The 16,104-nt window shown below is 40.5% G+C and overlaps 1 protein-coding gene across 1 annotated transcript in view; it reads left to right on the top strand.

Annotated features, from left to right (window-relative positions):
* The first annotated feature begins 12,622 nt into the window (after nt 1-12,622).
* The window catches only part of Akap10 (A-kinase anchoring protein 10), a 76,599-nt gene continuing 73,117 nt past the window's right edge, over nt 12,623-16,104 (top strand). The window contains exon 1 of the mRNA XM_026411392.2: nt 12,623-12,837. Within this exon, the coding sequence (XP_026267177.1) occupies nt 12,750-12,837 (88 nt within the window). The 5' untranslated portion in view covers nt 12,623-12,749. The remainder of the gene's footprint in view (nt 12,838-16,104) is intronic.

Below are 16,104 nucleotides of genomic sequence, written 5' to 3'. Positions count from 1 at the left end.
AAGATAGAGTAAAAGAAGGTTAGGTAAACTTGCAAAATATTTTACTGTTTTTCTCTAAATATGAGGAAGTTTGAGATTGTGATCTGGATCCACCAGAGGGAACTAAGAATTAATTCAGAACTAAGAATTAATTTGTAAGAAAACATTTCAATTATGTAACATCCAATGTATGCAATAAATGACTTATTGATAGAAGAATGAATGGATTAGCAGAACAATAGTGGGACCATTATAGAAAAAAAAAAAACAAAACTACAGGGTGTGTTTGTCATTTTCAGTGCCATTGTTTTCACAGCATAACAGAATTTTGTCTTTCCTTTTTACCCCCTGGGAACTTGGTGCTTACTAAAACATTCACTGTTCTCTTAAGAAGAACAGTGGTATAGATGTGCAGGTTCCCTGATACAGTTTCCATTTTTAATATGTTGTTCCATTTTTTTCCTTTCTTCTGAGTAGATTGCTAACTGTGCCAAATTTATGTAATGGTGTTTGTAATGTGGAAGAATAATAATGACAGAACCAATGCACATGCTGTTCTGTGAAAACAAGCAGTCAGGACAGAGCATCCATCTCCAAATGAAAGGGCTGATCTGTTTATTCACTTTGGAGGTTGGATACTTTATTCTTTCTTTCCCTCATCGTTTTCACTTTTCCCTCCAGATTCTAATTAGTTTTCACATTTTTTTTAGATAACTAATATAATCAGTACAATTTATGCTTTAAATACTGTGTGCTTTAAAAATGAAAATGAGACCAGTTTGTCTGCTAAGAAGTTGATTTCAAGGTATATAAGAATATCAAGAAGAGATATGTAATGGTGTTAATTCTAGATGTCTTCTGGAAGTCACCTGTATTCCTATTTAATGAAAAGTAAGTTAGAATACTACTTGTCCTTCACAGTAGTCTAATAATGGGTAGTAAGTCCTGTCCTGGAAGAATGTACCTATTACCCGGTGCAATATTATATTAGCATAGAATTGTGGCCATATGTCTCTGATTTTCTGAGATGAGCCTAATTTTAGATATTTGGTTTTGTTCATAGACCATCTGATCCTACATTTTTTTTTTTTACTCACGAGAGTTCATTTGTCAGAGTTGACAAATAAAGGCACATTGTTCCATAGACAGAGAGAGAAGGATCCTACTTTAAAAAAAATTTTGTTTTAGTTGTAGTTGGACACAATATCTTTATTTTATTTTTAAAAAGTGCTAAGGATCGAACCCAGGGTCCCTCACGTGCTAGGCGAGCACTCCACTGCTGAGCCACTACCCGATCCCCTATCTGATCCTACTTTTTTTTAAAATATATTTTTTAGTTTTAGATGAATACAATACCTTTATTTATTAATTTTTATGTGGTGCTGAGGATCGAACCCAGTGCCTCATATATGCAAGGCAAGCGCTCTGCCACTGAGCCACAATCCCAGCCCTGATCCTACTTTTTGGTTTTGGAAATATAATCATTGTTCATTTGGTTTTCCCAAGTAGAACTCTCTTTTATCCATATTGATCATAACAACATTTATCCCAGACCAGGGTTGGAAACTGATATGGGTATAACCTGTGTTTTCTTAGTGTTTTATTTCACAGTTGCATTTTCCTTTTTTAAAAAATGAAAATATGGTGCCTTCCCTCTCTCCAGGAAGATTGGCAAAGAGTTGTGAGGATGGCCACAGGTCTGAGCCTAAGCAACTCTATTTTTAAAACTCCAGTTTGAAACCTGCAGTCTCATCAGGCACACCTAAAGAGGAGCCCTCCAGTATGGCCCTGGGGCACAAAGTCACTTCCCCCCACCCTGATAAGCTCAGAGTGAAGCCACAAGCAAGCTGTCCTCCCCCCCCCCCCCATAAGATCAGGGTGGGGGCCACCAGACCAGATGTTTTAACCCCAAATGATGTCACTGAGAAATCCAGTGGCAGCTGATAAGGATTGAAAGGGGGGGTCAAAAGCCCCCAAACTTAGTATAGAGCAAATGAATAGTCATTCAGCCAGCCCATACCGATGCCCTCCCACTGAGAGCCTGATGAAGACCTGGACTGACATCCCAACACTTCTCATTGTCGCTGATCCTCTGCATTTTCCTCACTGCTCTAAAACTCTACAGCCACATCTTGACCCTGGTGATAGCCACAGCAACTTCTCCCTAAGATCTTCTCCTCAGCCATCAGCTCCACCCCAGGAGAAGCCTGCTTTGGTTCCTGATCTGATCACCCCGGGGTCTGAGTGAGTGTGCATCTGCTGGACTTAAAACTTATCTTTACTTTGTTCATTTGCTTTTATGTGGTGCTGAGGATGAAACCCAGTGCCTCAAACGTGGGAGGCAAGCGCTTTACCGCTGAGCCACACCCCAGCCACCAGGGCTTGCGGTTTTTGATCTGACACTTGAATTTTAGCACGCAGAGGGAATGTCTGTCATGAGCCTGTCATGCATGATTGGGTGTGTTTAGGATTGTTTGCTATGAATTAATTACGTCTATTACAGTGCCTAGCATTAAGGATTGTCGGTTTTCTTCATTAAGAACCTATAGAATGAAATTGTATTGAGTGATTTGAATGAATAAAGCATTGAAAAGGGCAGAAACTCATGGACATTATTTATTTCTCCCCCTCGACTGTATAAGTCTTACCTTTTGCCCATCACGACAAGAGTTCCTTTTATTGACTGCTCCCGTGGAGTGATGAGATATGCACTTTACTCTTTTTTTTTTAATTTTTATTTTTAATTTTTATGTGGTCCTGAGGATCAAACCCAGTGCCTCACATATTCGAGGCAAGCTCTCTGTCACTGAGCCACAATCCCAGTCCCACACTTTACTCTTGAAGGCTCAGTAAAAAGTTTTTCACTTCCTAGTATATCCAGAACAGATAGCATTTGGAACTTAAAAAATTTGCCAAGAAGTTTTTTAATAGATATTAGTGTTGATCCCTCCAGTTCAATGTTATTAGAAAAAGTCAAACTGATGTTTATATGCCCACCCACTTCCAAACCCTGTGGCACAGTATATAAAAATGTACCTTAATAATGTTCTTCTAAAAATGGGACAGGGACCTTATTGTTAATCCACAAGGCAAAGAAAAGACCACCGACTCCAATTTTAAATCAAATTAAAGCAAGCTTATAATTCCGACTAGTCGGGACTGTCTTTCCCGAAATCCATGGGTTAAGAGACAGTACCCTGGCTCTCTAGGAGAGCAGTTTTATAGCACAAAAAGTTGCAAAAGTGGGGGTGTCTTGAGAACTTACAGGTAACAGAATTTTGACAAAGTCAAGTGGTTCAGCACTTAGGGAGTAAATTTAGATCCCAACATCAGAATTTATGAGATGCCATTAGGGTTTCAGAGCAGGTTGTTATCTGGTCAGGGAAAGCCAGACATGGGTGAGTTCAAGGCACAGGCAGGCATTACAAGCAAGTTTAGAAATCGCAGTGTAATGCCAGATTCGTGGGACCCCAATAGACCTCCAGGAGCCGAATCTGATGCAATCACACAAGAGTCTTTATTGCAAGCTCGAGCCTGGACTCACAACCGTTTCCGATGCAGTGGTCCCAGGAAGTGAGTCCCAGTCCTTTGTCCAGTGAGATTTTATAGGTTTTGGGGAGATACTCTATGCGTCACAACATCACACAGCAAATCATTCCATACCGAGGGAAAATCAAACAACAACTTTTAACATTGATTTGCACATTCACTGGAGGGAACAAGTTGGGTAGGGGAGATTGGTTAGTGCAAGAGGGGGATTCCTTTGAACTGATTGGTTTAGGCCATGAGGGGTGTACGTGCTAAACTACATGGTTTCCCAACATGTTATCAACCACCATAAACTAGTCATCTGGCATTCCAGGTATTTTCCCTGTCTCATGCTGACTGGTGGTTTGTAGGGGGTTGCTATGAGTCTTCACCTAGCCTAACTGAGTCAGGAACACCTGGCGCTGCAGATCTCTCCTGTTATTTATAGACAAACAACTCAGAAGGGTGGGTATATGCTTAGGAGTGCTCTGTGGGTTTTTCCAAGGATAAGGGTCACGCCCCCTTCCTTGCACAGGCTTTGCTCTGAGGTAGAGGCTGGTTTCTCAAAAATGGAGTCACATTAGGTTCTCAGCAGTAATTTATAGTAAAACAAAAATAAACTTTTCATGATTTTGTGATGAGATGGCTCCCAACCTTAAGATGGAATTAGGCTGGGTTCATCACTTACGTTTTTATAATTTCAAAACAATGTGCTATCAGTTGTTTGCCTCAAGGTAAAGGTTTTAACAAACTGAAAAGTATTTCCCAGTTTCCCCCTGTGCTGTTCCTAACCCATAATGTCCAAGTGTTTTTTGTGTGTAAATACATATTTGTGAAATAGATATACCATCAGAGACATCATTCAGAAGTAACTGATGCATTGGCATCTCATTCCTATTTCTGATATGTGAGGTATATGGTACTAATTAACTTTTCCTTGATGTTTGCCAAATTTGAATAAAGGCATTCGTATGAAATTACAGAATGTATAGAAAATGTTTTTGGCTTGAAAAATTAACAAATATTTTATGATACACCACAATATACTCTGCCTAAACCAGCCACCCTATCTATCTTTTTCCTGTTCTTTACATCTCTATTCCCCATCCTTACTTCCTCTTTTTTGGGGGGTATAGCAGTTCTTTTGCAGCATCATTATAGTTGCAATTCTATGACAGTTGGATGGAAATAGACTGGTATGAATAGTACAGTAGTCACCAATGTGCCTCATTTGCATTAGTAAATGCAAAATATACATTTTTATAAAGGGCAAACTGTGTTATGTTTTTATTTGCATTGTATAATATTCTAAGATTATTGTATGTCCTAATTCACATTATAATATAAAATAGCAATTTGTATAAAGGTAGCTTATTAGATTTTAAATTTTTTCCTTTATAAAAATCGTCTATCAGTAGGACTAACATTGCCAAATAGTATATGAAATATGAATTTTACTCCATAATTAATTTCTTTTAAAAAACACTTCATATCTCTCTAATAAAAGACATGTTATATTGTACTATGCACAAATTATATTTTAATGCTATTTCATATCAGCATTTTTAATCTTGGCAAAACTGAACCACTGTTAATGAATGAATGAATGAATGAATGAATTTTTTAAATAAATATTTTTTAGGTGTAGATGGACACAACACAATGCCTTTATTTTTAGGTGGTGCTGAGGATCGAACACTGGTCCCACCCGTGCTAGGGGACCGCTCTACCACTGAGCCACAATCCCAGCCCCAACCACTGTTAATTTAAATAAAACCTTGTTGTATATGTAACATCATTTGCCCCTCTGTCCTTACCCACCCTTTGTTCTCTAGTTCTCTCTGGTAGTGCCAACTTCATATATTTTGTAGCATAGCAATAAAATACAACTTTTACACTACAAAAAAAAAAAAAAAGAATTGGGGCTCAGTGGTAGAGCTTTTGCCTAGCGTTCATGAAGCCCTGGGTTCAAGACCCAGCACCATAATAACATCAAAGAATTAATCTTTCTGTATATAGTTGATGAGAATTTTAAATTATATCAATATGTATACTCAATTTTTATATCATAAATCTGAGTTTCTCAGCTTCTTACTAAAAACAGACCAAGTTTTCTTTTTCTATATCAAAAAATTTGAAAAGTATTCTTGAGGTTTTGAATATTTGATTAAAAAAAACTAGAAATTATTTGTAGAATGTTTGTTTTAGAACATCATTCCTTAATTTGCAAGAAGGATTTGCTATAGGAGATTAATTTTATTCAGTGGCTTTAGGATAATTAACTTACTGATTTTATCTCATTGATTTATTGTAACTAATACAGCCAGTATTAAAAAGTCTGAGAGCCAAGTGTGGTGGTATATGACTGTAATTCCAGAGGTTTGGGAAGGTGAGGCAGGAGGATTAAGTTCAAAGCTTAGTTTTAGCAACTTTAGTGAGGCCCTCAATAATTTAAGGAGACTCTGTTCCAAAATAAGAAATAAAATGGGCTAGGAATGTGCCTCAGTGGTTAAGCACTTCAATCCACGGTACCAAAAAAAAAAAAAAAAAAAGAAAGAAAGAAAGGAAAATATTCTGAGAAGTCCCTTAAAATAAGTTACATAATTAAGGGTACTTCTTCTGATAAGGATTTATATTTTACATGTAAATTAAAGTGACTCAGATTAATTTGGAGATACATGCAGAGAATCAGTGTGTCATGACCAAGTATTCAAGCTAATGGAAGTATTCTGTTTTGTTTTTTTTTTTTTTAGTTATAGTTGGACACACTACCTTTATTTTTATTTATTTATTTTTATGTGGTGCTGAGGATCGAACCCTCGCATATGCTAAGGCGAGGGCTCTCCTACTGAGCCACAACCCCGGCCCTTGTTACTGATTTTTATATTAACTTTATGCATATATGTTTCATCAAATTTTAAAAGATTAAATGATAATACCCTTAAAATATGAATTTTCCTAAGCATATAAACACCTTAATAGTTATGTTGGCTTTGCACTACTCTATGTGACAAGATACCTAAGATAACTTAGAAGGAGATGCTATTTATTTTGACTTGTGGTTTCAGTCTATGGTCACTTGACCCTGTTGTTTGGGGTTTGTGGTGAGGCAGAACTTTATGCTGGGCAGCATGTGGTAGAGCAAAGCTGCTCACTTTATGGTGGTCAGGAAAGGGAGAGAAGAGAGGGGAGGGAGAGAAGGGAATTGGGATCCCAATATCTCTTTCAAGGACACCCCCCCCCAAATAACCTAACTTCCTCTCACATAGTTCCACCTCTTAAAGGTTCCACAGCCTCCCATTGGTACCACAGGTTGGCAACCAAGCCTTTAGCACATGTGTCTTTGGGGGATATTTAAGATCAGACCATAACAATGGTGATGATGCAGAAGGAACCTGAAGCATCTGGGCTGCTACATATCACTTGTCCCCCTATACTTTTAAAAATTATTTTTAATTTGTTGTTTTTAGATATACGTTGACAGTAGGGTACATTTGGACATATTATACATATGTGGGGTACAACCCCTTACACTTTTGATCCCATTCTTGTGGTTGAATATGATATGGAGTTATACTGATCATGTATTCATATATGAGCATAGGAAAGTTATGTCTGATTCATTCTACTCTTTCCTATTCCCATCCTTCCTCCTTTCCCTTCCTTCCCCTTTGTCTAATCCAATGAATTTCTATACTTCCCCTCCGTACCCTCCCTTGTTATGGGTTAGCATCCACATATCAGAGAGAACATGTGACCTTTCATTTTTTGGGACTGGCTTATTTCACTTGGCATGATATTCCCTAGTTCTATCCATTTAAAAGCAAATGCTGTGATTTCATTCTTCTTTATAGCTGAGCAATATTTTTTTAAAAAAACTTTATATATATATATATATATTTATTTATTTATTTATATATATTTATATATATATATTTATATATATATATTGTTGATGGACCTTTATTTCACTCATTTACCTCACACATGCTAGGCAAGTGCGCTACCACTGAACTACAATTCCAGTCCTAGCTGAGTAATATTTCATTGTGTATATATACCACATTTTCTTTACCCATTCATCTATTGAAGGGCACTTAGTTTATTTCCATAGCTTGGCTATTGTGAATTGGGCTGCTATGAACATTGATGTCGCTGCATCACTATAGTATGCTGATTTTAATTCCTTTAGGTATAAACGGAGGAGTGGGATAACTGGGTCAAATGGTGGTTCCATTCCAAGTTTTCTAAGGAGTCTCTATATTGCTTTCCAGAGTGATTGTACCAATTTGCAGTCCCACCCGCAATATATGAGTGTACCTTTTCCCCCACATCCTCGCCAACATTTATTATTACTTGTATTTTTTTTTGAGAGAGAGAAAGAGAGAGAGAGAGAGAGAGAGAGAGAGAGAGAATTTTTAAATATTTTTTAGTTTTCAGTGGACACAACATCTATATTTTATTATTTTTATGCGGTGCTGAGGATGGAACCCGGGCCGCACGCATGCCAGGCGAGCGTGCTACCGCTTGAGCCACATCCCCAGCCCCATTTTTCACATATTTTTGACCATTCTCATTTCTTCTGTGGAGTGCCTACTCGGTTCCTTTGCCTGTGTATTTTTTTGGGGGGGTGCGAGGTGTTAAGCTTTTTGAGTTCTTTGTATATCCTGGAGATTAATACTCTATTTGAGGTCATTCTCTTACACTTGCCCAACAGACATCCGATTCTAGAATGTTAGCTATTTGACTATTAGCTAGAGGTGGAAGGAAGGAAAGGAGAAAACTTCAACACTGCCTTTGGTGTCAGACTGACAGTGGTTGAAATTCTGTCTCTCTCTTACTTGTCTTGTGATTCTGGAGAAGTTACACCGAGCCTCAGGCCATCCTTTGAAAATTAGGGGTAATGGTGGCAACCATCTCACAGGGTTTCATTTTTGCGGGGGTGGGGAGCAGGGGTGAAAGATTAAGTATAATCCTGATTATAAAGTGCTTAATATACAGAGGGCATGTTTTAAGCACTACTTAGTAAATAATGACAGCTATTATTAGCTGACTGGGACATCTTCAGCTGACTGGGGGAATAAAAGCAACTTCAGAATTTCTAGTAGAAAAGACTCATGGGCAGCAATCACATTGGGGAAGGCACTGCTTCTACACTGATTCTGTGCCTAGCTGGAGAAAATGAGGATGGGTTTGAGAAGATGTGGAGGAATTAGAGTCTTCCCCTTCAACCCTATAAGCACTTCTCTTATCCCAGAGATACACAGGGGATTTCTCTAACAGTCCCTTCCCCTGAGTTTCCCCCATCCAACCACCTAACTGGGCTACGAATACAAAATAGCCCCAACAAAGCGAAGGAAGGGAAAGAGAGGAATATTGAGCTTTCTTGCTAGGAATGTGGATGCCCTATTCTTGTGGCCCTCTGCTAGAAAACCACTTGTTTCCCTTGGACTTGTTACCAGGATCACAGAAACTGACTTTGGGGTACACACAGACTAGGTTCAGCCACTCATCTCAAAAAAAAAAAAAAAAAAAAAAACCTTGGAGAAGTTGATGGGATTAAATTTAATTTCAGTGTGCCACGCCAGGAAGACAGATCTAAGGACCACTTTTGGGATGTGGGTGTTACCACTGTTTACCGGTTTACCTTATTTTATTAAAGGACAGTAGAAAAGACTTCTCCCCAGAGGAAGAAGGGGACCCAAGTGGTGGAATCCGTGGAAGGGCAAGATCTTCCCTCTTTTATAACTAAGGTCTTCTTTCAGCTTTCCCCATTCCTGTGGGAGTTGACTGTTATCTTGCAGTGATGGAATGCAGTTGGGAAGGCCCAAAGGGTGGGAGACAGGTGGGCTGAGGAAGTAATCTGGGCAGGGAGGACTTTTGGATTAGCACCTCCAGGTTTTCTGGGAGCTGCTTCATTAACATTTCCTTGGGATGGGTTCTGGGCCTTGGGGACATTTTCAATTCCCCTTTCCCTGGACTCCATTCTCAACATGGCCTTCATTCTGGATTTTACTCCATATTAGACCCGATTTACCTAACTGTACTAACTACCTATCTTTAAATCTGGCTTTATTGGTAGTAGCTCTGGGGTTATAAGAAGGAAAGAACAAAGGCAAAAGCTGTAAAGTTTGTGTAATATGTAGAGTCTTCTCAGTTTGTGGGGTTGGGTGAGCCAATATTCATTTGGCGTCAAGGAAGTAATCTCCATTTACTTCACCGGATGTTTATCTATCAGGCCCAGTGATCCTGAACTTTAAGATAAATTGAGGGAAAAAGCCAGGTGCCATGGTTCATGTGTGTAACCTCAGCAATTCAGGAGGCTAAAGCAAGAGGATTTCCAGTTCAAATCCTGCTTCAACAACTTAAGGAGGCTCTAAGTAACAGCGAGATTCTGTCTCAAAACAAAAAAAAATATAAAGGGCTGGGGATGTAGCCCCTGGGTTCCAAGCCCCAGTACCAAAAGCAAAAACAAAAAACCTGGAGGGAAAGTACAACTTCAGAAAAAGACAGGTCAGGGAGGCAAAATGGTGTTATTTAGGTTAATAAGTCAATCTTCCTTTAGGCTCATGTGATAGAGAAATCCCACTTAGCACTTCAGGTTAGCTCTTCTCTAACTTCAGTCAATCTCTCTTCAGATATGAGGTTTTATTGGTCACAGACAAGGGGTGTCTTTTCCTGGTTCCCCCATCAAGCCCCCAAGTGCATATTGGCTTCCAAATGTACCTTCAACCTTGGGGGATGCTGGTCAGAATTCACTCTGCTGAAGCTGGAGGAAACACATGTTCACTTCAGCATCAGCTCACACAGGCATCCAGGGCCTCAGTCAGTCTTTTCTGCTCCAATATCCCTCCTCACCCAGGAAGATACTTGGCCTTGAAATCTTTTTCTTTTCTTTTAAATATTTTTTATAATGGATATAATGGTGTATTACGAATTGTAATGCAAAAATAAATAAATAAATATTTTTAGTTTTTTTAAATATTTATTTTTTGGTTAGACACAATACCTTTATTTTGTTTATTTATTTATTTTTATGTGGTGTTGAGGATTGAACCCAGGGCCTCGCACATGTTAGGCGAGTGCTCTTCCACTGAGTCACAACCTCAGCCCTATTTTTTAGTTTTAGATGGACACGATACCTTTATATTTATGTGATACTGAGGATCAAACTCAGTGTCTCACATGTGCCAGGCAAGCACTTTGCCACTGAGCCACAACCCAGCCTGCACAGTGACTTTTTTCTGTGCAGTATGTTTCCTCCATATCAAAACTAAGTCTAAGTATCATTGCTTAACTGGAGGGTTTAGCACAGTACCTGTGTAAAATAAGTTTTGGGAAATGTTAACTTTCATGGCCTTTCATGCACTTGGAAACATGCCTTGAAATCAAATAGGCAAATCTATTAACCTGATCAAATAATATGGAAAAGATCCCAGGTTCTAAGTAGTCTTATTACAGGTTTCAAGGCCTTCTGGAAACTGGGACTGTGAAGGCCTTCCTTCAAACTCTAATTCTTGTGATCAAGTCAGAAGGATTTCAGACAAGTCATTCAGAGTAACAGGCAAGGATTTTATTACAAGGGATAGGAAAGGGGAAAAGGGAACAAGTTCAAGGGAAAGGGTGAGTCCTCTGAAAGGAGAGGGACAACTTGCCTCTCTTGTACTCCAGTTTTATTGGGGATCTGAAAGAAATTCCCTGGGAGTCCTGCCCAGGTCTACCTCTTGACTTGACTGACAGTAGTATGACATCAGACTTTCAAGTCCCCCCTCCCTTGACAACTCAAGGTCATTTTGGCTCATATTGACTAATTCTAATTGGATTCTTAGCCAAAAATTGTTATGGATTTTAGGCCAGGAGGAATTATTCTTCTCTCTCTGGATTCCGAGATCTGATCAGTGTAAAGGGTCACAAAACTCTCCCCCTTCGGGGTAACTCGGGTTCCTATTATTGACAACATTTCAGGCCTGCATTTCTTCTGCACATAACAGGTAGTTTGCTAAGGAATATGAAATATCCTGACCACTTGAGCCACTTAGGGCAGCAGGTAAATAGCTTCTTGGAAAAGAAAGCATGTTGGGACCCACACAGCAGGCCCATTTGATAGAATTATTTTCTTAACCTGTTCCCACCACTCTCATCTGTTTGTCCCTTATGAGTCTTAGTACTGGTCAATGAGCAATCTTGGGCATGTTACCTCCTCTTCTGTATCTGTTTCGCTGTCTGTCCCATTATAGACTTAATTGATTTTAAAAAACCCTTAGAATGTATATTGAGTTGTTACAGCCATTGGCTGGCTCCTTCCCTGCAGCTACAATCATCATCCACTCTTAAGTGCATTTACTGAAGGTTGAGGGTTAGCACTAAAGGTGGAGAGGCTTTATTCTTTCTGCTTTAAGAATCGAGGGAGGGTCAGAAGATTCACAGGTAAATGACATTCAAATAAGACCTTAAAAAGATATTTACTGGAGGCTTTTATGTCGCTGTCCTTTTCAAATTTAACCATTCTTCGAGATCGCATTCTGAAAGCAAGTCTACTTCCTATGGTCACTATGACAGAGGGAGGGAGGCTTTGGAGCTGCATAAAGCAGATTATTCCTCCCATTCCCCATTTAGGGTCGACTATTACCTAGAACCCACCAGCCAGGTCAGCCCTGGGGAAACAGAGGCTGAGAGTGCAAAGTAGTATAAGTCGGCCAGCATCCTTCGGCAAACTCTGAGGAACAGGAGGTGCGGCTGAGCTGGCTCTGCCTTTTGGAAAAGCAAGCTCTGCAACGTGCCCCACGGGCTAGGAGCTCCGCACCCGAGGCGCGCGCTTTCCCGGCTCCAGGGCGGGCTCCTGTTCCAGGACTAAATACTTGGTCTCAGTTTGGCCCGCGTTCCATCTAGAGCCAGCGCCAGCGGACTTAAAACCTCACCGGGAACCCGGCTATTTGCCGAGACCCGTGCTGCAGCAAAGAGGCTCAAAGCCGCACGCGCGCAGAGTCACGTGGGCGGTGCGGGAGCTCTCCAGCACCCACGGGAGGAGGTGGGGAGCCGGGGGCGGGGCTGGCGGACGGGCCTCCCGTGAAGCCTCGCGCGGGGAAGGACCGGAACTCCGGGCGGGCAGCTTGTTGATAATATGGCGGCAGGAGCTGCTTGGGCATCCCGAGAAGGCGGTGGGGCCCACACCCGGAAGAAGGGTCTCTTTTCTGGCTAGTGCTACAGCTCCTGCGGACCCGGAAGTCCGGGCCAGTTGCTGAATGAGGGGAGCCGGGCCCTCCCCGGGACAGTCCCCCCGCGCCCTCCGCCCCGACCCGGGCCCCGCCATGTCCTTCTTCCGGCGGAAAGGTACCTGAGGGGGCGCCGGCGGGGGGCCAGGCTGGGCCTCTGGGGCGGCGGTGGGACCTTTGGCCCTGCGAGGGCTTCCTTCAGGGCGGCTGCAAGGCCCTCGGTGAGCCGCTCGCCCTCTGCTCAGACGCCCCCTGATGCCTTGCTGTGCTCCGGGACTCTGCAGGGAGGGAGAAGGCGGCGGCCTCGCGCGAGGTCAGAGGGGGAATGGTCGCGCCTGTCCAAAAGTGTCTCCTGAAACCACGGAAGTTGGTGCTTGTTTGCTTAACGACTTTCCAGGGTTTTTTGTTCTTGTTGTTTTTGCGTACTGTGGCTCAAGATCGAGGAAAAAACACTTATACCTTTTGACGGAAGTTTCTGGCTTTTCCGAATATTGAGGAAAAGCAACATGTGAAAAATAGTTTTTTTCCAACCACTGCTTGTTTCCAGTTTCCTCTTTTTTTGGCGGGGGGCAGGGATGGGGGAACTGCTGTTCCTAAAATAAAACGACTTACTACTGAAGTTTCTTAATGAGGAAGACCGCTTCTTTTGATGACTTAGCAAGTTTATTAGTTACTGGAACCCTATCTTTACGAAAGAACTACTTATATTTCTGATTTTTAGTTGTAAAAGGTGCCCAGTTATTAAGTAGAGGCATCATGATTTTGGTCCTGGGAAAGGTCATTGCATTTCATTAAAAAAATACATATCCAAAGAGAACAAGTGAGAGTTTTTTATGATGGTAATGGTTAGTCTGTCAATTCTTGTTTCAAAGGAAAGGTTCCAGGTTTGGTTTGGAGGGGGGGGGGGGACTAAATCATGGACTTGGGTTCACAAGACAGCTCATTTACTAACAATGTAAACTGATTTAGGCCAATTAACCCACTTTTTCACTCTTTTCTCAGTGGAGAATCAGGTGATTCCTAAAGGCTCTATTGAACTCTGACTAAAAAATTCCTCTTCAGTGGTTACAAGGTTTTAGTAACTGATGCTGGGTGATGAATTAACTAAACAGTACTGTTGCTGGTAAAATGATAAGATGCTAAAAGTTCCTAGGTAGAGAGAATGTATAGTTTATGTTGAAGTAGTTAGGATTTTTGTTGTTTGTTTTGTTTTGGGGTAAGAAAGCATTCAAAGATGGGGCTAATTAGGTGTTGCACAACATATTCTTGACTCTGTCCTCTACAATCTGCCAGGCACTTTGCTAGGACCTCATGATTAAGCACTCAACAAGAAAAAGCCCTACTGTATGAGTGTGTGTATCTCTTTGTGTTTACAAATTGAATAAAGTGTAATGAAAGAGTAATTTAAGAAAACCATATTTTGGTTAGATGTTAGGGAAAACTCAGCAGGTGATGTTGAAATATAAAGCCCAAAGGATTAGTGAGTAGGAGGTAACTTTAGAGAGGATTGGGAAGAGCACTTGAGACAAGAGAATAAAGAGCTTGGTGTGCTCTTCAAGAACAGAAAGAAGGCTACTGTGACTGGGGCATGGAGAGGTAGGCAAAGATCAGATGATTGAGAACTTTACAGGTTGTGGTTAGGTTTCATTTTAAACACAAAAAGAATATTTTAAAATTCTTTGAAGAAGAATGATTCGGTATGTTTTAAAAAGATCATTTTAGATGCATTTTGGAGACTGGATGTGGCAAGATTAGAAGCTAGAAACAGTCTTATTAGGGATCCCATCCAGGCCTTAAATGCCATCTTTAAATACTACCTATGTGTTTATGACTCCTAAATTTACACCTCCAGCTTGGTTCTTCACCCCTAAATACAGACCAATTGTTGGTCTGCTTTTTATCTCTACTTGACAAGTTTATTTACAATATCTAAAATTTAACTTCAGATTTAGTCCTTCTAAACCTGTTCTTCATATTTTTGGTCTTTTAATGATGCTCTGACTTAAACTTTGGTACATTGTTGCCCCACTCCGTTCTCTCCTACTATATATCTGATCATCAACAAATTTGTTAGAACTATCCCAGGTCGTGGCCAAATCCAACCACTTTTCACCATTCTCACCCTGGTCTAGGATTGGGGAAAGAAAGCATTCAAAGATGGGGCTAAATAGGTGTTGCACAACATATTCTTATCTCTGTCGTCTCCAATCTGTCAGGCACTATGCTAGGACCTCATGATTAAGCACTCAACAAGAAAAAGCCCTACTGTATGAGTGTGTGTATCTCTGTGTGTTTACAAATTGAATAAAGTGTAATGAAAGAGTAATTTAAGAAAACCATCCTCTTTGTTTAAATTGAGTGGGTAAGACAAGCCCTATGAGGAGATGTCATTCGAATCTCAGTTTAAATGTTAAGAGAGGAAGCAGCATTATTTTGCTATAGCCTTGTGTTTGGTTTCCCTTCCATTTTTCATTCATTTGTTATATTTTCAAAAGAGATGCACAGAAATAAATCCAGGTTATATATGGGAACTGGGTATGTTAAAGAGAGTTCCTAGGGGCTAGCATTGTGATTCAGTGGTAGAGCGCTTGCCTGGCACATGTGAGGTCCTGAGTTCAAGCCTTAGCACCACATAAAATAAATGAATAAAATAAAGCTATTAAAAAAAAGTTCCTAGTCAGTTGGGAAAGGATGAATTAGTAAATGATACTGGTTTTCTATGTAGCAGGAAAAAAAAAAAAAAGAAGTCCAATATATAGCAGGGGACAGCAGGCTTTTTCTGTAAAGGACCAGAAAAGTAAATACTTCAGGATTTGCAAGCATTATACTCTCCTCTAGCTTTGTGGCTATAGGCATTGTTTAAACAAATGGGCATGGCTGTGCTACAGTAGAACATTATTTATAAAAAATGTGGTAGGCTAGTTTTGACCCATGAGCAATGGTTTGTTGATCCCTGATATACAGAAATAAATTCCAGGCAGATAAGAGCCCTAAATGTGGAAAAGCAAGCTGAAATCAGAACACAGAAGGAAAAATCTGACCATGGAATAGAAAGGATATATATTTTTTTATTGACTTTTTTTTTTTTAGGTGGACACAATATCTTTATTTTTTTGTGGTGCTGAGGATCGAACCCAGTGCCTCACGTATGCCAGAAGAGCGCACTACTACATGAGCCACATCCCCAACCCAGGAAAGGATATTTAAAAAAAATCAGTCTAACCCCAGCAACTCAGGGAGCCAGATCCTGCCCCAACATAAAAAAAAAAAGGACTTGGGGCTGGGGATGTGGCTCAAGCGGTAGGGCGCTCGCCTGGCATGCGTGCGGCCTGGGTTCGATCCTCAGCACCACATACAAAACAAAGATGTTGTGTCCGCCGAGAAC

The sequence above is a fragment of the Urocitellus parryii genome, chromosome 7 (genome assembly GCF_045843805.1).
Source record: "Urocitellus parryii isolate mUroPar1 chromosome 7, mUroPar1.hap1, whole genome shotgun sequence".
In the NCBI taxonomy this organism is placed as follows: Eukaryota; Metazoa; Chordata; class Mammalia; order Rodentia; family Sciuridae; genus Urocitellus; species Urocitellus parryii.
Note: the sequence above shows the minus strand (reverse complement) of the source record. Positions and strands in the feature narration are given on the sequence as shown.